This window comes from Passer montanus, unplaced genomic scaffold (genome assembly GCF_014805655.1).
Source record: "Passer montanus isolate IOZ18808 unplaced genomic scaffold, ASM1480565v1 scaffold121, whole genome shotgun sequence".
Classification (NCBI taxonomy): Eukaryota; Metazoa; Chordata; class Aves; order Passeriformes; family Passeridae; genus Passer; species Passer montanus.
Genome location: NW_024358834.1, coordinates 1,230,889 through 1,254,343, shown reverse-complemented (window position 1 = coordinate 1,254,343; position 23,455 = coordinate 1,230,889). Strand labels below are relative to the sequence as shown.

The 23,455-nt window shown below is 50.4% G+C and overlaps 1 protein-coding gene across 3 annotated transcripts in view; it reads left to right on the top strand.

Moving 5' to 3' along the window:
* Positions 1 to 8,139: 8,139 nt before the first annotated feature.
* The window catches only part of LOC120497104 (WT1 interacting protein), an 82,260-nt gene continuing 66,944 nt past the window's right edge, over positions 8,140 to 23,455 (top strand). The window contains exons 1-2 of one of the 3 annotated variants that reach the window (XM_039698170.1): positions 9,355 to 10,094; positions 12,806 to 12,916. In XM_039698170.1, coding sequence (XP_039554104.1) covers positions 9,491 to 10,094; positions 12,806 to 12,916 — 715 coding nt within the window. In that variant the 5' untranslated portion in view covers positions 9,355 to 9,490. The other 2 variants (XM_039698169.1, XM_039698171.1) reach the window with 2 other exon arrangements.

The following is a 23,455-nucleotide window of genomic DNA, read 5'->3' as shown; positions in this document are numbered from 1 at the left end:
ACTCTGGTTTTGATACATCACACTTTGTGTGTAGGACAAAAGTGTGTTTAGAATCAGTGTCTTAAATCTTACTGCATTTGTGTTGGTAACTCTCAAAACTGTTGCTTTTCAAAATGCATTAATTGGCCATTTCTGTCACTGTACCAAAAGAATCTCCCACTTGTGCCAGGGGCCCAAAACTGCTGCCAGTCATAGGTGAGTGTGCAGTGAGCCTTACAGAGCACAGCAGCTGAGCAGCAAGATTTAGTTGTTACCGTTTGCAGACTGAATGAATTTTAAAGCAAATGTGAATTTTACAGGAGGATGTTAAAAAAACAAAGGCCAGCTCATCACTGTGTTAAAATTGCCAGTGCTGTGCAAAACAGCTTCTACGAGGCAATTAATATTTTATTTCTTCTTTTAGGCAGTAACAATCATATGCAGTGGCTTGTTTGGAGGCATAATAGTTCACAGTGAAATCCTTTTGAGTTGCTGCTTGGCTGGCAGGAGTGAAGACTGAGGTAAAGATGTAAATAAGGTGTTAGAGAAAGGATTGCAGTGCTACAGTGGAAAACTTCTTGCCATAAAGAGCTGAATCATAAGAATTTAATGTCTAATGACATCTTCCAAAAATTAAGGCTGACATATTTTGGGTTTAAGCTTTATTAAAAATAAAATTACTGCTTTACATCACTTTCTAACTTTTTTAAAAATACCAGTAGAGGGTATAATCCTGGTAACTTACTGCACTGGTTTTACTGAAGTTGAGAGTGTGAGTTGGAAGTTGAGTGGAGTATGAGCTGGACTGAAATGTCACCGACAGATTCAAGGGTGAAAAAAGATGGGGGGGGTCTATTCTGTGTCCCTGGCTGCTCCTCAAGTTATTACTTGTTTATTGTTCTTAGCCTTGTGTCATCATGTGGTTTGCAGAATGAGCTGCACAAGCCATGGCCTGGTGATGTATTTAGAAGGTGCAGTTGTGGTAATGCTCCTGAGAGTGATTCTGGACCCCTCCTGTCACATACTTTGAAGTGAAGGATTTTTAATATATTTGCTTTCCACAGGCTGCTCCCACAGAACATGGGGCAGCTCTTGGCTGCTCTGGGCAGTTCTTTGGAAGTTTGGCAATACAGAACGAGCCACTAAATGCAAACTGCTGCTGTGCAAAATGAAAAGCTGCTTTTCAGAACTGGTGGAGTATGAGTGTCCTTAATTGGCTGCTAGTCACCAACATTGTATTCATGTAGAATTTTCCAACTTAAACTTTCCTTTGCTCTTTAGAAAAAGATAAAAATTGAAGTGTTAATTAAGTTTTCAAGTAATTAAAAACCCCTCAATTTTTCAAATGACAATTTGTTCAACTCCTAATAGCAGGAACGGTCATATGGAAGGAGGTACTGTTGCAAGGCACAAGATCTAAATATTAAAATGGAGGAGAAATTCTTCCCAGTTCTTTGGCTGAGCAATCTAATGTAGGCTCTGTCTTCACTAACAATTTTGGAGCCCAGCTCATTAAATCAGTCTACAAACTGCAATTTGCAGTGATATAAATTGTCTCTGCTGTCACACAGGGTTCTCAAGTTGTTTGTTTATAGTCATGTAAAATTCTCTAGTGCAGATAAGCTTTTCTGGCTGCTTTTATAGAGACAGCTCTTGATGCTTGCATTTTTAATTTACTTAGTGAATTCGAGTGCCATGTATGGACAAGAAAATACAGACTATTACAGAATGTACCTGGTGTGCATGCCTTTAATTCAATATCCCTTTTCTGCAGCAGAGCATGGAAAGGAATATTGACCATTAATGATTGACAGCAGTTAACCAGAGATTCATTAAGCTGTTCTGAGGGAGGGTGAAGGAATTCCCAAAGCATTGAATCACCTTTATGAGACCAAAGATAACCATTCAGGAGAAAGAACTCTGGGGCCCTGGTGACAGACAGCCCTGTGCCAGCCCATTTCCTAAAGAGCCACTGCAACTTGTAGGTGACCATTTAGTGTTTGTGGTGTTTGTGTGACATTTTAGCTTTCCTTTATGAAACCATTCCACAGCTGAACCATGGAGAGAGGTGCATCCTTTCCTGGCCTCTGGCCTCTGACAGCTGGGAGCAGATTGATGTGCCATTTCAAGTTCTGACCTTTACAACAAAGACCTCTTGCTAACCATTTATTAGATTTCAGAAGATAAAATCAGCTGGTATTCAGTCTGTAGATACCTCTGATATCTGCTTCAAGCCTTCTACTGCCCCAAACATTTAAATTTGGGTTAGAAATCTGAATAAACACAGAATTAAGGGAAATAGATTCTCTTTCTGTGGCAGACATATTTATTTTCTTCGCAGCTAAAAGGACAAAAAAATCATTTTGTACAACTAAAAGTACAGTATGTGCAGGAAAGCAGGAACTAGGATCAGGATAATGCAGCAAATTGTACACTTGTCAGTTACTTGGTTTTTGCTTGCCTGAGATTGTTTCTGGGCTGGTGCCTAAGCAGAATGACTACAGGGAGCTCATACCTGTAGACAAATGTACATGAGGGAGAGGCAGTGCTTTGATTGGGAGGCCTTGATCCTTTTAAGGGAGAAACAGGATGAAGTAATTACATGTACTTGTAGATACAGCTTGATATCTGTTATATTGAAGGAAGACAATTGCTGGTTAGATACATGTTATCTTTATCTCTCCCACTGGCAGACTCCTTCACTCTCATGAGGAAAAGTTGGAAGTTTGCAGAACAATTTCCAAAGAGAAGATACTTATGGAATTGCTCTGCCAGTCCTCTTCAGCAACACTTGAAGATACCTGCAGAGGTTAAGCAATTCCAGCCCTGCAATGCTGGAGAAGAGACAGACCCCAGAAGGTTCTGTGGTAGCACTTTGGCTTTGGAGGTGTGGGGCTGGCACCTTTGCTGCTGGGTGGGTGCAGGGCCAGACTCTGTGGGACACAGGGATCACTGGACTGCAGCATTACTGGGGATTTGGAGAGTGCAGAGGATGCAGAATGCAGAGACCAAATTTCATTAGTTACACTTACAGAGCAGCTTTATCCTTGCACATCTGTTCATTTTCAGCTAACGAGTGATACCTCTGTAATACCTCTAAAATACAAGGAAATGTAAATGTAACTGGTGTTCCCAACAAACCAATGTCCTCTTCCTTCTGAAATGATCCTTCTCATCACATCTGAAGTGTGTTGTGCTGCCAGGTCAGGAGGTCAGTGCTCGTAGCCTGCCTCGTTTCTTTAATGGGTATGAAGAGGCACATAGAGTCAGGCTGACAGTTCTCACCACCAGAGCAGAGGGGGCCATGTGACTGGCAGCCTGACCTCATGCAGTGTTCCTGTCCTTTATTCAGTGCACTAATGCTCTCTCATTCCTTGCTGGATGAAGGTTTGCAGGGTCATAATCAGGACTTTGTTTTTATCATATCAACAGAAAGTGTAGCTCCTCCAAGTCTCTGAAATCAGAAGCTACATAACTTCAGACCTCCTTAAAAGTACCAAGTAGGTGCACTGCTAACTGAGCTGGCCAAGCAAATGATGGATTTATGCAAATGTAGTGGTTGCTAACTGATTGCACTGGAATACAAGTGGCTGTGTCCTGTGAGTGCAAGGAATCATGGCCAGTGCCCTGTGCAGCCTCCAAAGTATGAGCCCATAAACTGTGCTGGACAGAAGTGTGATCATCTGAAATATGTAAGAGAAGTGGAAGATGAAGCTATAAAAGAAATAAGATACATATATGGTGCATTAATCATAAGTGCTTGGACAGATGTTGTCCGTCCACCCCGGCACGTCCACAAAGCGCCTGTTGTGACTGGAATTTTACAGGCTCTGTCCCAAGCTATGTTTGTGCAGCACAGTGAATAGCTGCAGTTGCAGTGAATAAGAAGAATGTAAAAAATGTTAAATAGTGTTTTATTGCAGATTTAGAATGAGAAATGACCTGTAAGCCTGCAGAGCAGTGTTAGTCAGAAATATTTTAAATAGTTGTGCCTAGCGAGGGCAGCCATTCAAATACAGTGTATGCTGTCTGCCAGAAGATGGTGCCCTAAAACATGCTCTAGAATTGCAATTTTTAGAAGCTGCGATCAACTGCAAATGATAATTTTAAAATACAGGTCAGAACAGAGTGATTTGCAAACAAATCACCCAAGTCCAAATACATATTAACATCCAAACTTCATATTCCAAAGTATTGGCTTATACGTAAAAATATTACAACACAAATTAACATACAGGATCCAAACATGCAAAATAAACCAATATAAACCCAATACAGCTACCACTTCAAAGAAAATCAAAGCTTGAGTCTCCCATCCCACAATATAAACACTTCTTAGCATAATTTTTTAATTAATTTCACAACTCTTTGGGGATTTTGTGTTTGTTTGGGTTTTTTTTTTCCCATCAGGTTTAAAACAGACCAGAGATAAAAGAATAATCATTTGTGTTCCTTATGAAGAAACTCTCAATTATAAAGTGGAAAACAGTTACCTTGTGTATGTCATTGATTTCCTAATGCTTGAGACAAAGAAATAAATTGCAGAAAAGCAGGTAGCATCCAGTTCAGTAGGCAAATCTGCAGAGCAGCTTCAGATTGTTCAGTTGATGAAGTGAGACAAAGAACTCCCTCCTGCATTGTGTCAGGTCTGATGTAACGCACACACACCACAACACAAGTTGGGGGATTTTTGCCATTGTCTTCACCCGAGCTGAAGTTTCCGCGGGGAGTTCTCACACTGACAGCTTCCCTGCCTTGCTGGTAATAAACTGTTTGCAGCCCGGGGAAGCAAAGGCCGGCAGAGCAGCAGCTCTCCCTCCTGTGCTGGCAATGAAAGGGACAGGAGAGCCCTGCCTGGGGGGCCTGGCCAGCTGATAGTCACAGATCAATAACTCCACCTGGCTATTCTGCTCCCTTTAAGTCTTAGACAATGGAGTTTATTTAACACAAGCAGCTGGCTTTCCTTAATGGCTGATTTACTGAGATAACTTAAAATCAGGCATAAGGATAACCACACCAAACCATGAAATGACGTTCAGCTTTAATAACACTCCCACGGCTCTTGTGCTCTAAGTTGCAGAAGTGTCAGTCTTTTTGCAGTATATACATGTTACTGCTGGTTGCTATAATTAAGCAAGTAGTTTGAAAATTAGGTAGGGATAAAACCACATCAGGATTGTCAGGCTGTAACTATCCAGTATTTTGGATTTTCACGTATGTAACAGTGAAGAGAATGATGGGGCTACTCAGTACAGCAAGAGCAGCTTTAACTCCAGTCTTTGTTTGCACGGCCTGGTACAGATGGTGCTCTGTGAGCAGTGCAGCAGTGCTGTGTACCACTGCAAGCACATTTATTCCACCTGTACAGCCCACACCTAGGGCTGTACTGCTGGTGAACGTGAATTTCTTCATGTGTGTGACAGAAGAACAACTCCCTGGTGAAGAGGGGGCCAGGAGCATTGTCCCTGCGGCCCGGCTGAGATGAGAACATGGTACTAGGATGTTATTTATCAAGCATAAGCTTTCTAACAGCAAAAGAGTGATTTTTACCATTTGATCCACACTGCTTACTTAAGGGCTGTGTCCTTAGACTCCCCAGTATGTTTTTCCCATGAGTTCATACCTAACAAAGTCCATGCTTTCGTGACTCAAGCACCAATAGACTTAGTGCAGAAACCTGCTGGCAGCAGAAGCAGCACAGAAAGTGAGCAGCCTCAAAAGGCAGAGCGAGGGCAGATTTGAGGCTTGGAAGAACAGAGCTACAGAAGGACACTGCTGCTGTAAGCATGAGCTGCAGCTTCAGCTCTGCAGTTCCTGCTGTAAGGATACCTGCCCAAAATGCTTCCTCGCATGAGCACTCAGCCAGGGCTTCCCAGCATGTCCTACCCACTCTGTCAGATTAATAACAAACTTCAAATGAAAAACAAAACAACAAAAACCCCAAAACAAAACAAGTTCCCCTTAAAACAGAGTACATTTTCTTGACATGGGCTCTGATGGGCCAACCTTCCAAGCTATCCATGAGCCTCTCCGAGTTTCTCAGGAAGACAACCTTACAAAAACTGACACTAAGTGGTGCTAAGGCAGTAACAGGAGAGAACAGCATCACACAGGCCCCAGGACAATCCAAGGAGCCCTGCAGCACTACACTGGAGGGCAGCAGGCCATCAGATGCCCACTGCCACAAACAAACTCCATCCCAGGTGGGGCAGATGAAGCCTCAAGTCAAAGGTGGTCTCCAAGTGCTCTGTGGGAGGAGCTCTCTTTGTGAGAGAAGGGATGTGTCCCTGTGGCATGGATGACAGCACGGTTCATGTCTGTGCTGACAACTTGACCAGGGGCTGTGGCTTGAATGGGATGGGGACTCGAGCTGCTGCTGTGATCCCCCTCACAGCCAGGGCACCTTCCCGGGCAGTGTTTGCTGCTGCAAACAGCAGGAGCAGCAGCAGCAGTGAGGGACTGCACCAGGACACCCTGCTGCAGAGGTGCCTTCCACATTCCACACCTGCGGGCTGAAATGTGACTCGTTCCACAAGTACCACACGTGGAAACAGCTTGTTTAGGAGATGGGCAAAAAGTGAAATGAAAGATGTGAACACAGAAAAGAGCACTTGATTCCCAAGAGTGGTGGTGTTTGCTTATGTATGTCCACATGGACATGGACTACCTCTGTCATGCTTAACAGGTTTGTTTTTCAGGTCTTGCTCTGCACATTTACATGGTTTTTTTCCTGCCACCCCTGCACACACAAGAAAACGATTGCCAATCAATTGCCCTCCACTGATGGGGACTTTTTTGAATGCACAGTTGCTTTAAATGTTTAATTAGGTCTGATAACAGAATAAAATGTTCTTGGCACAGCAGAGTGCCTATAGCTCAAACCTGAGCAGTATTTCTCTCCTTGCAGGGTGCTCAGCACCCAGCAGTGTAAGGACACCTGTCAGATACCTGTTGTTAGGGCTTTGTCAGCATTTCTGCCATCAACACAAATGATTGCCAGAGAGCTGCAGCTCAGCTGCAAAAAAAAATGAACCAAACCAAACCAAAAAACCTGTAGGCTACAGTTCAGTATTGAGGATCGGGTCTCGTTCAGTTGCCGTTTTGAGGGGTCGTTTTCTGACATCCTTCCCCGTGAGCACACAGATGTAAATAGCAAGCCGTGCCGGGCTGTTCGTCACCGATCAACAGACCAAGCTCTTGCAGTCACACGCACAGTAGCTGCTTTTTTACACTCCCGTCAGCTCACAGATTGCTTTAGGCCACAATATGTTTATCATATGTCTTAGCGCTGCCTCCTTTTTTTTTTTTTTTTTTTTCTTTTTTTTTTTTTTTTAAGACTTAATAAATAACTGGCAACAACCCTCAGCTGCCGTGCTACAAACACAAGTCCTTCCAGCGGAGGCACCTGGCCAGCGCTGGGGACTCCGCACAGGTGCGGGGCTGCTCCCGACCCTCGGCCCCCGCAGCGATGCCGGTGTTTGTGCGGGGAGCCCCGGCCGCAGGTGGGGCGCAGCCGCCCCTTCCCCACGCGGGACGAGGCCGCGGCTCCGCCGCAAAGTTCCAGCGAGGGGCGCGGGCGGCGGAGCCCCCCCGGGCCCGGACCCCGAGCGCTCCGTGCCCCGCGCGGGGACCCCCGGCGCGGTGACAGCCCCGCCGCCGGCCCCGGCCGAGGAGGGAGCCGCCGACCCCGCCGCCGAGCAGCGCCGCGGCCGCCCTCTCCCTGACTGACTCGGGGAAAATCATTGTTTGGCTCCGGCATTAGCTACATTCCAGCGGGACGCAGCGCCCAGTCTCCTTCCTCGCATTCCTGCCCCACACAAAGGAGTCCCTGCCTCGCCGCGCCCCGCGCCGCGCTGGCCGCGCCGCAGAGCCCCTCCGGGCCGGCCGCCGGGGGCGGCGGGGGCAGGCACCCGCCGAGCGCAAATTCCTCCGCGCAGCGCGCCATTGACTGGACCGAGCAACTTATTTAAGGCTGGAAAGTGACACAGGGGCGCCTCGTCTGCGCCGGCCGCGCTCCGCCGGGCAGCCCGGCCGCACCGAGCCCAGCGCCGCGGCGCGGGATGCCGCCCGGGTGACCGCCCGAGCCCGGCCGCCGCCTCGCAGCTCTCCGGACAAGGAGCCGCGTCCCGCCGCTGCCCCGCCAGGACCGCGGGAAGCGGGCCGCGGCGGGGCGGCCGCCGGGGGCGGCGGGGGCAGGCACCCGCCGAGCGCAAATTCCTCCGCGCAGCGCGCCATTGACTGGACCGAGCAACTTATTTAAGGCTGGAAAGTGACACAGGGGCGCCTCGTCTGCGCCGGCCGCGCTCCGCCGGGCAGCCCGGCCGCACCGAGCCCAGCGCCGCGGCGCGGGATGCCGCCCGGGTGACCGCCCGAGCCCGGCCGCCGCCTCGCAGCTCTCCGGACAAGGAGCCGCGTCCCGCCGCTGCCCCGCCAGGACCGCGGGAAGGGGCTTTCTTTTGGGGTGCTTTTTGTGTTGCTGGATTTGGGGATTTTTAATTTTTTTTAATTTTTTTTTCTTTTTGGCTTTTTTTCTTTATTTTTTTTTAAAACTTCTCTTCTTTCTCCGCTCCGGGCTGCGCTTTCGCGGAGAGTTCACCGCCCTTCCCCGCCCCGCGCCGCCGGGCTCCGGCAGAGCATGGAGAAGTACGAGGAGGACATGGCACTGAAGGCCACCAAGTTCATGGAGGACCTGTCCCTGTACGAGCCCTGCCCGGAGGCTCCGTACGGCCGGGGCGGCCGCCGGGACCTGGTGCTGCACCCCGACCTGGAGGAGACCAAGCGGGTCATCGCCGCCCACATGACGGCGGAGCAGCAGCGGGGCCGGAAGATGAACGGCACCGCCGCGCCGCCGCCGCCCGCCGAAGGCTTCCCCGCCGCCGCCCCCTGCGGCGCAGCGGGGCCGGAAGATGAACGGCACCGCCGCGCCGCCGCCGCCCGCCGAAGGCTTCCCCCCGGCGGCCGCGCCGCCAGCGAGCCGGGCGCGGGCCCGCCGTGCTGCGAGGAGGGGCTGTGCACCCGCTCCGAGGTGGCGCTGCCCTGCTACAGCGGCTTCGCCGACAAGGGCAAGCGCTACTCGGCCGAGGGCTACCGCTACGCCGCGGGCAGCGCCTACGAGGGCGGCTACGTGGCCAAGGGCGGCGGGCGGGCGCCCGGCGGCCCGGACGGCAAGTTCGGCGCCGCCAGCCCGCGGGCCAGCCTGGCCGCCGCCTCGCCGGGCCCCGCCGCCGAGCACGGCAAGTTCTCCAGCCCGCGCTCCAGCCTGGGCGGCGCGGTCGCGCTGCCCTACGAGAAGTTCTCCAGCCCCCGCTCCAGCCTGGTGGTGCCCGGGCAGGACAAGTACGGCAGCCCCCGCGCCAGCCTGGTGCAGTACGACGGAGCCGCCCTCAGCCCCCGCTCCAGCTACGCCAGCACGGCCAGCGACACCAGCAAACACTCCAGCCCCCGCGCCAGCCTCACCGGCTACGACGGCGGCGGCAGCAAGCCCAGCAGCAACCGCACCAGCGGCATCAGCATGGGCTACGACCAGCGCCACGCCAGCCCCCGCTCCAGCACCGCCAGCCAGTACTCCTGCACCGCCAGCCCCCGCTCCAGCTACTCGGACTGCAGGTACGGCCCGCCGGGCAGCGCCGAGCCCGAGGGCGGCACCGGGCTCGCCCTCGCCAGCCCCCGCTCCAGCCTGTGCGGCCCCGAGGGCCGCGGCTCGGCCGGCCCCGCCGTGGTCAGCCCCCGCTCCAGCATCTCCAGCCAGAGCTCGCGGAGCTCCCGGGGCTCCATGAGCGCCTATCCCGAGCTGCAGCTGCCGTCGCCCCGCTCGTCCCTGCTGGGGCCCGGCCTGCAGGAGGACGGCGCCGTGCCCGAGCTGGGGGACGTGTACCACCGCATCCACGCGCAGTCCCCGCCGCGGCACGACCAGCAGCACCCGGCCGGCGCCCCCGAGCCGCCCCCCTACGCCTACAGCCCGACCAAAGGCTCCGCTCCGGCTCCCAAATTCAAGCTCCCCTACCAGGTGACGCCGTGCCGGGAGAGCGGCCCCAGCCAGGCGGAGAGGCGGCTGGAGGCGCTGACGCTGGAGCTGGAGAAGGAGCTGGAGATGCACATGAAGAAGGAGTACTTCGGTGAGTGGGGCGGGGGGAGCGGGCGGCTGGAGGGCGGCGGTGTGCGGGGCTGCGGCCGTGGAGAAGGCGGGTGTGCAGTGCCCGGGCTGCTCTGGACCTGCTGAAGTCTCACATGGCCGCAGACACCGTCTGGGGTCCGGAGCGCCTGCACCATAGTTCACTCCCGGTATGTGAACTCTATCCCGTCTCTTCCTAACGCGGTTTGCCGGGATGTGTGATGCTTCCCTTTCGTGTGCGGTTGGGAAACAAGTGTCTGAAGTGTGACGAGAGCTGCTTGTGCACTCGGGGGTTGCAGTGACTCTCGTTTGTCCCCCTTCCTCACGGGCTGCTGAAGTCTCTCTGCTAGCTTCTAGCATCCCAGAGCATGTGGTGTTTGCGATCCTGCTCTGTCTGTGGTAACTTTTGTAGATGATGAGTATGGCTGGTGCCATCATCACGAGTTCTTAGTGCTTCGTTCAGTGAAATCTTTGTGCTCGTTCGGAGTACCTGTGGGGGCCCAGCATTGTCTGCAGAGGCCCCGCGAGGCCTCGCAGGGTCTGCTCAGCACACAGGGGAGTTTGAAGGACAGGAGCCCTCGGCCCCTGCTGAGGTTAAGTCGGCCTGTTGGTCACCTCCTGAATTTTTGCCGCTTTTTTATCGAAGAAAAGTAACTTCTTGAAATGTGTATGTTCTTGAAATGCGGATGAGGGCACGTGTTTTGTAGCCGCAGTAGTTAGGCTTAGGCTCCCTGTCTGCCTGTCTTTGTACTGGATGGCAAAGGCTGGAAACACCCGTGAAAAGCTGACGGCGGAGCGTGCCCGGCTCCTGCGCGGCGAGCGGCAGCTGCGGGCCGGGCAGCCCTCGGGAGGGCTGGATCGTTCCCCGCTCGGGGGAGAGCTCTGCAGGGGATGTCAGAGCTCCCGCAGGCCTGGGAAGGTGAGGGGGTGCGGATGAGCCAGAGCCAGCCCCACCCGAGGCCTCTGAGGGAACGGTTGTCCCCGTGCTGTGTGCTGCCGGCCGTGCGCGTTCCTGAGCATGGAGCCGTGTGTCACCTCGGTCGCTGGCTCAGTGTGCTTCTGGCGAGGAACTGGGGTGCTCTGCAGGGAGGGAAGGAGTTGCAGGGCTGCCCTCGTTGTCTGGGAGAGAGACCTGGGCCGGCCAGTGGAGGTGGCTAAGTGAGCAGCAACCTCTCTACCGGGAAAACCTTTCTGTAAACTGCAGCGGCAGAGTTCCTCCACGCTTTTGTGCCCAGACAAAGGAGGCTGAATGCAGTGCTTACTGCCTTCCTTCTCCCGTCTAGCGCTGATAAGGAAGCTGATGGATCACCGCCGATGTGTTGCAGTGTTGGCACCTGGCTCGGTGCTCCTTGGCAGCTGAGGATGCTGCTGAGGGCAGTTGTGGTTCCCTCCAGAGGGCTGCAGAAGCTGCGTGGGGCTTGGAACACACCAGCTGCAGGAAGTGTTCCCTTCAACGCTCCCGTGGTTTGCAGTGAGAGACTGAGGAATAAAATGCAAGAGTAAGAACAAGTTACCTGTCCTGAGCCTCCAGGAGGTGTTTCCAGTGGCCTGGGAAAGCTGAGGGTGTGACCAGGGCTGCAGGAGCAAATGTGGGCAATCTGTGTTGGGGATAGATTTTGGTATTTCTCAGTTTGGCTGTTGCAGGTGCCCCTGCTTGCACGTGTGCTCCCAGCCTCGGGGGATGCACCCAGTGCAGGGTGAGCAGTGCCTGCTGCTCTGGAGGCTCCTGCTGTGGCAGCACCGAGGACCACTACTGTGACTTCCACCCTGGAAGCAGATGAAACCCAGAAAACTGGGCTGCTTTGAAAGTTGATTTCTGTGAGCTGCCGAGGTTTTGATAAATCCTGCTGGATTTGATCCCACCTTTTTGGTTCAGATGGTCCATGTAGGTGAATGCTGAGTTTTGCCTGAGCCAGTGCATGAGAGACTGGCAGGGCTGACCACAGCCTGTTGGGTCACAGTGAAGGAGAGCAAGAACAGAATAGGGAGAAATCTGGTTTTAGTTTGACTTAAGATACTGAGGGTGTCTTAAAAGGAAGCAAGGAAAATGCCTTGATTTTCATTGCAGTTGGTACATGCTGCAGCTGTGAATGGCACTCTCCAGAGGCAATGGTGGGTGTCTCTGGTGCCTGTGGAGAGGAGAAGTGTTGAGCCAATAGGTCCAACAAGGCAGAGGGGACAGAGATGCTTTACTGCTTCTTAATTAGCTGAGCTTAATTGTCTAATGAGTAAATGCTGATATGAGGACACCAGGTATTTGCTGTGCTCTGTGTCTGTCATCATGTTGTTGTTGTCTGCCCCCATACCCCCAGTAAAATTAAAATTTGAGCAGTGTACTACTTTGGAACTGAGGTCAAGGGCCTAGCCAGCTCTGCTTGGAGGAGGAACAGCTTTACTCCACCTCCATGCTGGTCGTGGGTCAGTTTGTGTGCTCCCCCGAGGGTGCTGGTGCTGGCAGGCCCTGGCTGCTTTCCCACATCTCCCTGCTCTGCTTTGGGAGGGACCCATAGTCTGGGACAGATAAATATGAGATGGGGGAGAAGTGCAGGGTCTGGCCTCCAGAGAGGCTCTGGGGGAGCCAAGCCAAGCAGGGTGCAAGCCCTCAGGTCTGCTGTGCTGCTCTGCAGGCCCTGACAGTGCTGTGCTGGAGCTTTGCTGTGCTGGGAGCTTTGTTTTACTGCTCCAGCTTCTCCATCCTCCCCTTCCTTCTCCCAGGCTGCAGTGCATCTGGAGGGAGAAGGAAGATGTCCTCCTACACTTGGTTTAATCTGAGTAAAGATGCCAGTGCTGCCAAAAGGAAGGCTCTGCATCTGCCCTGTTGCACAGGTGAGGCACAGCACCCTTCCACTTCCACGTGCTCCCACCAACACCTTGCAGCCACCTGCACTCACTGCTCTGGCAGAAACAAAACCTGCCAGAAGGAGGGAGAAGAGGGAGGGTTGTTTGGGGCTGGACTGGTGAGTTGCTCCAGCTCATCCTTGTCAGAGAGATGCTGGAGCTGACCCAAGGCAGAGGGTGCAGACAGGGCTCCAGGAAGCCGAGACCCTTCTTTTGGCAGCAGCTGAATTGGGTAAAGCTGTGAGACTTTGTTCCTTGTAGCTGCTCCCTGTGCATTCCCTGTCCAAACCTCTTGCTCCTCAACCCTCTGAGACCCCCTGTCAAGGTATGACAGTTTAGTAAATGTGCTTGGTTTAGTGGCAGATGCTGAGAAGTGAAGTAATTAAAAAGTACGTTCAGTCATTTTCATAACTCTTTTGAGCTGAACATTGATATGAGGTGAGGTAAAAAGGTGTTTTGGGAATGTTTTTTAAATGGAATGTTCATCCCGAGGTGTCAGCAGGACATTGGTGGGTGTTGGAAAGTCGTGCTGTTTTCTTTGCAGAATATTTCAGTCTGATGTCTAGGTGTTGGAAAAAAGTGAAAGGTTAAAGCTGTATTTTGGCACACCCATGCAAGTCATGCATCCTTGTGGAACTCGCTGTAAACCTGTGGCTTGTCACCTGCCAGTCAGGGAAAGGTCCATGTGGAACACTTGGGCTGTTTGGCTGTTATTTTTGCAGCAGATCTCTCTGCTGGAGTGTTGTCAGCAGTGCAGGGTGGGTGCAGGGGTGCAGGCAGCAGTCACACACTGCTGGCAGGGTGGGTGCAGGCAGCACTCAGTGTTGGCAGCCCCTGCTGTGCTGCAGCCATGCCCCCAACAAGGCTCACCTTGGCCATGGTGATGGCGTCCAGCACAAGAAGTGACTTAATTGTCACATTGTCCTCTCCTAAAGCTGCCAGAGGTGCCTGGTCCTGGGGAGGTGGGGAGTGCAGCTGCCTGCCTGTGCCATGTCCAGAGAGACAAGCAAGTCTGCAGCTCTGCCTTGTCCTGCAGCTCCCCTTGTGCAGGCAGTGAAGGTGCTTCTCCCCATCTCTGCTCATCCAGAGCCTCCCCCAGCCCTGGCTGCTCAGCTGAGATGCAGAACAGAGTTCAGCCCACGTGTGGTGCTCCAGTGAGAACAAGTGATCCTGCCCCAGAGCTGCCACCTTCCCTGCCTTCCACGGGCAGCTTTGTCCTCATCCTGCAGGACAAGCCAGGGGACCTGAAGGAGGTTTGCCAGGGGAAGCAGGCGTGTCTCAGGCTGAGACACAAAGCCTGGATTCTGTTAATAATGCAGTACTCAGTTTAGCACAGCCCTGGTGAGCAGCCTTGACTTTAGAGAGCTCTCTCTTTCCAGAAAGCCATCCAGCAGTACCAGCACATGTTTTCTGGAGCACCACCAAGAAACAGTGCTGATAACATGGTGTTGAAAAGCCTTTGGCTTGGTAGGTGAGGGAAGGGACGACTGGGTGAAGGGAGGAAATAAATCTCTAGACCCATCCAGGCCCTCTCTACCCTTTTTGTGTGTGGTCATCCATGTAAATCTGGATTTGAGCAATATGCTCACGAATTGAGAGTTGTATGTTTGTGCTTGTTCTGTGTGTGCAGGTCGATGTGATGGAAGGGTGTTTATGCAAGTGAGATAAAAATTAAGACAGCTAACAGTGGTAAGTCTGTAAAAGCTGTATTGCACAGAGAATGGAGTTTGAAAATTTGAATGAAATTTAGATGAATTTGCAGTTGGTGAGCAGAACACTTGAGAGATTTGGTATGGAGTTGTTTTCAGTCTTAGGAATTCCCGAAGGTTTCTCTGTGAAATATTTCTTTCCTGTTTCTGGCAAAGTAAAGGAACTGATTGGTACATCATATCATTTGGGGGGATAAGCAAAGATGTATTGTCTGGTAATTACTTTATATTTCTCTTTTGCTGGCCTTAGAAATTCATTCAGTGTTGGTAAGCAGCTGATGTCCTTCAGCATTTGCAGTTGGGGCTGCCTGGGGCAAAAATTGGCTTTGATAGGCAAACGCTTAAATAGAAATAAACTCACATGGTGGAGTCCCTGAAGTGTTCAAGCAGGCTGTGTACCTCAGAGTGCTGGTTTTTTTTATAATCTCCCTGTTATTGCTGGAAAATACATTGCTGAAACTACTTTGAGAGTGGTCAGGCTTTTCTGGCCAAGGGGCAAGAAAGGCTCAGAAGGGCTCAGGCACGGGAGGTGTGTTCAGGGGGGAAGTGCAGGAGGAGCTGCTGGGGCACCTGTGGGGTGGCAGCATCCTGTGGCCACCAGGAGCCTGTCCCCTGAATGAGGCAAGGAAATCATGGTAGGAGTGATAAAGTCTGTAGCTGGAACATCATCCAAAAGGAAGAAGGAGTAGGGAGGTGGAGGAGAGAAAGTAGAAGGAATTAACATGGAAAAAGCATGGGATAACACGAGTGTACAGAGCTGGGAAAAAGGAGTTTTGTCTGTGGCATGAATGTGCTATGAGGGATGCTCCTGAGATGGCTTCTTGCAGTCCCTGCTAGCCATGCACATCCTTATGACTCTCCTTGAAGTTGGGAATTGATACAATAACAGCAGAGGAGAGTTGTGGAGTATGTGTGGTTTTATTAGGTATTAGATACATATAACAAGTACAATTAACATGAAATGGGAATTTGGATGGCTGTAACTTGGATGGAAGCCTGTGTTATGAATGGAGACAAACATTTTCTTCAGTTGCAGGACGCTTGGCTGTGGATGGGAAATTGTTTCATAGCAAATGGGTTTTTTTGTTTCTATTTATTGCACATGCTTTTACTGTGTTAAAAGTAAAAGCACTGTGTGTGAGAGGGAAAGGAGAAAACCTTTTTTCCCAAGGGGTTTGGGACTGGGGGTACCAGGGTGGTTCCAGGACAGAGGTTTGTGTCTGCAGGACAAGGGCTGGTGAAGGCACGAGCAGTGCTGTGCTGGTGCCTGGTTTGTGACCCCCTGTGCTGCCCAGCGTTTGGGGGATGCTCCTGGGAGTGCCCAGCAGGCTTTGGGGCCAGGCTGAGCAGCAGAGTGAGGGGAGGGAAGGTTTGCAGGGGCTGAGGGGAGCCTGTGCTGCAGCTGGGCTTGGAGTGGGAATGCTGTGAGAAACACTGAGCAATTCATTGGTCCTGCTCAGCCTTTAGGGCTGTCACAAGCTCCAGGCCAAGGCTGTGGTGCTTTCCTCAAGGATAAATCCCAGAAGTAACATTAGCCTTTAAACATGCCCTTCCCCCTTTGCTTACCCCCTGTCCCAAAAAAACCCCAACCCAAGCAGCTCTGCTCTCTCAGGTGGGTCAGGGAGACATCCTGAGCAACACTGGCATCAAAAATGCCTCTGTAGCAGAGATGAGCTTGCACTGGCAGTTGTTTCCCTCACCTCTGTGCTGGATCTTCCACAGAGATCTTTGGGTGTGAATGTCCTGTTTGAGGTCCAGTCACTCACTAGAGATTCAAACACGGTGTGAGAATTGGGAGGAAATCCCAGTTTAGTGACTTTAATGGGTTCAGTTTGCAGAACAGAAATGGTACCCTGCTGTGGAGCAACACGTAACTGTCAAAGTAGCTGGTTTTATAATTTGATTGAAGTTGATTTTTTTTCCAGTGGAAAGCATCCCTGAAGTTGTGTAATTTTTACATCTAAAATGTGTAAATGGTACAAGTTTGTGTGCTACCACTGATGGCTTCATGGCAGCAGGTCTAGGCTGAAATCCTTAATATCCACAGTTAATGAATTAGGATGTAAGTGGCTCTTAACTGTGTGCATATTGGGTGCTTAGAAAACACTCTCAAAGAAAGAGAATTTGCTTAATCCTAAAGTGATTTTTTTTTTAAAGTGCTACAATCAGTATTAAAAAAATGCCCCAAACTTGGCAGAGCAATTTTCAGGTATGTAATAGGATTGTTCAGCAATGGAAAGAAAATAAACTAACATGATAAGCCATGTAGTTTTACTAAGATCAGAACATTTATGCAGGCATTTAATAAGCTCCACACTTGGCCTTCTACCTACATGATATGTCCCAAATATCTCAGGACAGCACTTCAGTGTGTTGGCAGAGTCTGGTTGATTGTTAGGATAATCGTTAAATAGTTAATAGGATTGTTAATAATTGTCAATAATGTTCTGTAGCTGAAAAAACTGAGTGTCTTAGAGTGTGATGTGGTGGTTGATTTTTGTGCCCATCCTGGACAAAGTGACAGGGATGGGTGAAATAAAGCAAAGCTGAAGCAGCCAGAAGGATGGGATGCAGGAATGTGCATGGTGTCTAAGTTTTATTATGAGCTTGGAAGGGCTCACTTTGGAGGGCTGTGTTCAGCTGCCTGAAAGGTTCAAGTCCTGACAGGACCATCGTACCTGGGTTGTGATGTGGCATTGTTGGAGCTGCTCCAGGGGTGTGACAGCTCCTGAGGCTGGCAGCAGGATTCCTGCTGGCTTATTAGCCTTCAGCTCTGAACAAAATTAGCAAATGTGCTAATGATCAACCAATGAATGTGGAGTTTGGCTGGATTTTTTCTGCCATTTTTCAATGTGCCTGTGTGGGTGCTCTCTCTGGAAGTGGGTTTTCTGGTTGATTTTTTTTTTTAACACTGGAGCAGATAACACACACCACAGAATGGAGCTATCTCTTCTTATTAACCTCCCTGGGTTGTTCTAGCTCCCTGTCAGCATAGCCTTGCTTGTTACTGTGCTGAGACCGAGCACAAAAAGCAGCCAAGCAAGCCATGTATCTCTTCCAGCTGGAGTATTTCACGTTGTCTGAAACCTCATTCCTGGTTTTTTGGAGCAGTTTTTACTAAATCTCTGAGGTCACATTTATGGTTCCAGCAAACCTTTAAGAAAAGGCCTGTGACTGATGAAGGAGCAGCCCTGCACCCAGAGCACAATCACTCATTAATGCTCAGCTGAGACCTCCTGTGCACACGTGGAGAGGCTTGCACAGGCTGGGGGTGAGGATTTATTATATATGTAGGTTTATATATGTGTTATTTATTTTATATTTAGGGTTACGTATGTGTTACTTATTTTATATGTAGGGTTGTATATGTATTATTTAATATATATTTAGGGTTATATATATTATACATAGGGTGACACCTATTTCCAAATCTGAGATGCTGGAGGAGTTCTTATTGGCAGGCTTTGCATGAGAACCTGTGGGCAGTGGGGTCTGAGCCTCTCTTCTGTGGCTGGGGCTGGCCTGGGGCACAAGGGCCACTGTCCCACTGTCCCACCCTCTGCTGCTGGGGAAGGGGCTCCAGTGGCAGCTCTGCCTGGCCTGGTAAAAAACCACCTGGGGCTGGTGCTGCCCACCAGGGCTGAGCTTGGTGCCCTTGTGCAGGTGGGCTCAGGGACCTCGATGGGCTTTTGAGTGGAGAATTGAGTTCCTCAGGTGCCAGGCATGGGAAATCAAGGGACTTGGAGAGAGGGATGTGATTGGGTTGCAATAACAGCACAAATACTTAATGATCTCCCCCAAGAGATGATCTCCAGCCTTAATGGTGAAGTCTTTAAATGCAGACAGCAGCAGTGGAAATGCATTTGGTGCCCTGTGAGGATCAATGTGTGCTTGGGAGTGAACTGTGTGCAGTGGTGAACAGTGTCAGCATCAGAGGTTGTCGTGGAATAGGGAGTGGATCAAATGGACAACCAGGAGGCATTTAGTAGGTTACCAAAGGTCATGTCTCATGTGTAATATTGCTCTTTTAAGAATTTGGCTGAACAAAGCTTATTTCAGTTCAGAATGTATTTATAGTTTTTTGGAAAAGTAGATGGCTGTTGTGGAAGAACTGCTAGGGACTTTCATTGTTTCCCAGCCGTCCAGACATTTATTTAATTGGTGAACTGTTTCACTGCTGACACCTCAGAACTCCTGGAAAGAGAAAACAAGATGCTTTCTTCCTTTAATGTGGTCACTTGAAAAAATTAGAAAATTTCAAAGTTAAAATAAAGAGAAACAAAAAGCCATTCCTAAATGCAGTTTGACAGTTGTGCATGTTCAGATGCTCCAGCTGGCTTGGATCATGTTTCCTGTGGTCTGTGGAGAGCCCGTGGCCTCTCCCAGGCATGGGAAATGCCCTTTTGTTCTGGTGGCCATGGCACAAACCTTTCCCCTGTGCTGCAGCTCGTCCCCAGGCGTGCAGGGGTGCAGCTCCTGGGCTGGGCTGGCTGGTCCTGCTGCACTGCCTCAGTGTCCCTGGGTGCTGGCACTGCCCCAGGGGCCACCAGGCAGGCTCTGTGCTTGGGTCAGGTGCTGGGGAAGCACAGTCCATGGCTGTCCCAAATCTTAATGCCACTAATCTGAAGCTCCTTTGTGTGTGTGTGTCCCTGGCTAGGACAAAACTGCAGCCTGTGTGGATTGGAACCTTTGGTAGGAAGGGATTTCTGGCCAGGTGGGAGAGGTGTGATAGTGACTGTGATCAATCAAGCACGGGCTTGGCTGAGCTGAGCCAGCTGAGGGCTCTGCTGCTGTGGCTGTTCTGTTCTCTTGCCCTTGTGGATGTGACTTTGCCTTCAGTAGTGTTACAGTTAGAGCAGGATCTTGGTTTTCTGTGTTTTGCTGGTGTGAAATTCCTGCTAAATCCATTTGTTTGGGTCAAATATTGAATGACTGGAAAATAACCACTGATGGAGTGGGGATAGGGAATAAACTTGCACTGATGAGCAAGGGGATGGGGAATAAACTTTGTCACTTACCTGTGGTTTCCCCTGCTCCCAAAAGTGTGTTACCCTGGCCATGTGCTGCTCCCTGCTGCTCTGCCTATTCTTGTCACCAGCATGAAATGCAGCAGGATCAGACCCACTGTCTGTGGAAGGTCTCACCTGTCCCTTCCCATCTCTCCAAAATGCTGCTGGTTCAAAGGGAATGTTGACTTTTGGCTTTGTTTCAAGAAAAAGGGAAGAAGCAAAAGATACTGGAGTGCAATCTCAGCTAAGGCAAGACAGTGGAAAGAGCTGTAACTGGTAAAATCTTGGATTCTCTGTGTTCCTCTGTGTTGTGGCAGTTGCTGTGAACCTTGAGCATCCCAGGTGTGGTGCATTCTCAGGTGTAGGTGGGGCAAGCTGGCAGTTCCTCAGGGAGCAAGGCAGAGGTTTTGATGGATGGCAATAACTGTTGCAGCTCTATTTTTTAATTTGTTTTGTTTTTGCCAGGCAGTTATGTGAAAATTTTCTGCAGTTGGTGGGTTGCCCATTTTTAATCAAAGCCATGTTTCCCAAATCTAAACACTCAATAGAAAACAGACCTGCACACCAATCAAGTGTGCTGGAGTCCATATTTGGAGCTGGTTTCAGAAATAAGCATGTAATTTTTTTGAAGTGTATGTCAGTAGCTGGTTGTCTTGCAGTGTCTCTTGGCCTGTTGTACCTGTTCCTGGCTGGAGCAGGGCTGGGCCTTGGCAGTGCAGCCCTGCAAGGCTGCAGTGGTGCAGAGCAAGCAATGCACTTGTGATGCAGACCTTTGTGGCTCAGCTCAGGAGGGGGAAAAGCCCTCAAGACATCTCAAAGTAAAATTCATGCAAGGTATTTAGAATTCTTGCAGTTTTATTTAGAAGATGGAGCCCATCTGATAAACCCAGTGCTGCCTCCTGAGTGACAGTCCTGTTGAAGCATGGGTGGCATGATGGACTTGTTTCTGACAGCTGGGAGTCATCTGGAGCCATTTTCATTACACCACAGAGATCAGGGAATGAGTAAATTCACACCAGTGCTTTTCCCTGGCCATGTTTCTCTGCCTGGCTTGTCCAGCAGCCCCTGCAGCTCCCAGGCCATGCCCACCATGGGGTGGTCACAGGAATCCCTGCGTTCTGCTGGGCTGTAGAAGCTGTTTGCCTGGGAGCCTGGAATTGTGACAGGTAAACACTTGTGTCACAGTTTGCAGGGAATTGGTGACTGTGGGACAGGGCTGAGGTGCTCTGTGTCCTGTGACCTCTTCAGCTTGTACCAAGTCACTTCTGGGCACAGAGTTCCCACATTGCTCTGCTCTCAGGGTGGGGTGGAAGATGAGTGGATGGGATGGAGGCTGTGCCCAGATGTGAGCTGTGCATCCTCTGCTTTTCTTCTTGTAATCTTCTGCCCAGAGCAGGGGTCCTTAAGGGAGTCCAGAGCTAAGGCTGGAGCTGTACAGCACAGCTCCAGGCACAGGCAGGGCTGATGCAGTTGTTCATGCTCTAGAGATCCCCCTGGCTGTTCTATGATCCCCCTGGCGCTGCCTGTGCTGAGTGAGGTGCTGGTGTCACCCTGATTTTTAAGATTTTGTAAGCCTTCTGGTGTTTGCATTCTTGTTTCAACTTTCTTACACACTTTCTGTAAACAACTTATTGTTTTACATTCTCTTATGGAGGAGGAGAAACTTGGTAGACTGTTGGTTTGTCCAGTGTCCTTGGAGAGGTGGCACTTTCACTCTCCAATCCACTGTCACCTTTGGAAATCTATAAATGTTGGAATCAGAAAATAACCTTCCCTTTTTCCTGCCTTGAGAGCAACAGCGTGTCTGTGTCATGCTGTCTTGTGTTCTATAATGACAGCTGGGGCTCTAAGGACTCTTGCCATTTTATTCCTTTGGTTGCCTTTTTCTTTTTTTGCAGCAAAATAAAAGGTCCAGCCTATTCTTACTGAATGTCTTTTTACAAAATGTTGGCAGTCACCAGGTGCTAGACTCAGATGCTGTTTCACAAACAATTAGAAGAAATCTTGTTTTGCTTTGCTGGGAAGACAATCTCCCAGTCTTTCCATGTGTTGGTTTTGAGGGAGACACTCCTGTGTGAGGGTGCTGGGAGGTGTTGCCTGTTCATGGGGAGTGGTGCAGCCACACCAGCAGCACCTGCAGCTGGTCCCTGCCCAGTTCAGAGAGAGGGAAGAACTCAAATCCACAGCATTTTGTTTTATACCTATTACCATATTCTAACACCTTAAACTCTAAGTTTTCTACTTAGAGTTACACACTTCTATTTAAACTACACACCCATAATCTTAGTTCTGTTATTCAATTTTGGAAGCCTTCTCCACGGCCTCAGGTCAATGCAGTGTTCTCTTGGGGGTGGGTGTCTGTCAGCACAGAAAGTCTGAAATTCTCAGTAGCCAGGGTTCCAGCAGGTTTGGGCCTGGGGCTTTGAGCCCAGCAGGGACAAGGTTTGCCCCTTGCAGGAGTTCCTGGCAGAGTGCAGATGTGGCAATTCACTCACCAAATCCCACATTGCCTGAGAGCAGTGGGACAGTTCCACATGGGGTGGAATGACTGGAGTGCCAGACCACACCTTTTAAAAAAGCAAACCCAAGAAACCTCCCTGACCTATTAAGAAAATGTATAAAGAGAAGGGATGGCTTGGGTCAGGCTGGAACAGCCTTGCATGCTGTGTGAGAGCAAAGTGACGGTGACTCTTTTGGGAAAAGCCTTCTCAGCCCCTCTTTCCCACCTGGGAGCAATCCAGGCTGGTGAAGAACCAGCCCAGAAAGAGGTGATCCACAGAGCCCGCCCCAAAGAAAATACTCTGAAGTTGTGCCAAGTGCAGACTTGCAAATCAGCTTCCTGGTGTGCCAAGTGTGTGAAGCTCTGCTTTTCCCTGCTTCCCACCCTGTTCCCACCTCCAGGGGCTTTGTCTGACTTCCCCAAGGGGGTGGCAGGAGCAGGGAGCAGCTCAAACCCAGGTGGTGGCCTGGCCCTGGCTGGACACCACAGCTCACTCTGTCTGATTTACTTCTGTGACTCACCAGAGGGAAATAAATGAACCCACAAAACAAAACCCCCTCACTCCTGAGCTGAAGGACAAATCCTGGGCTGCTTTGTGGCAGAACTTCTTCCTTTGAAATTACTGGGTGTTTTGCTTGATTGGACTGGAAGAATTCTGGTGTTAGATTATTGTAAGGTCAGAGAAAAAGTGTGTTTCAAGTCTTGGGGGAAGGACTTTGTTTTGTTTTTCTGACAAAGTACCCCTGGAGTAGTGAGCATTGATTTAGGGCTCTTCAGTTCCCAGCTGGGTCAGTGCCTGCATGGGCAGTTTCCAGCCCTGCTCCAGGTGTCACCTCCTCCAGCTCTCAGCCCATGTCCTTGGTTAGGGGTGATGTGCACTGACTGATCCCAGTGCTCAGAGCTCCTCTCTTCTGCTTTGACTCCTGTTCCCTCTCAGCATCCAAGTGCAAGGTCTGTGTGGGCTTCTTCAAGGGCTTGGCTGCTCTGGTCCTCAAGGTTGCTGTGAACTTTGCTGTGATGTTTGAAAGCAGAGAGGAAGAGATGTGCAGTGTGTGTGTGGGGGAGCATCTCTTCAGAGGGTCAGTCCCTCTGGGAGTGCCCACTGTGACTGGGTGCTCACCAGTGTGTATTTGGGAAGATTCTAACTTAATGTTCCCATACAATGTGGAAAAGGCAAGAGATAGCTTTCATTAAAAAGAAAAAAAAAAGGGAGGCTGCTGAGAGTTCTGGCAGATACATGGTAATATATGCTTACATTTCTGAGAAATACATTATTTCATTTTTATTATGAAGCTTATGTCTGTGTATT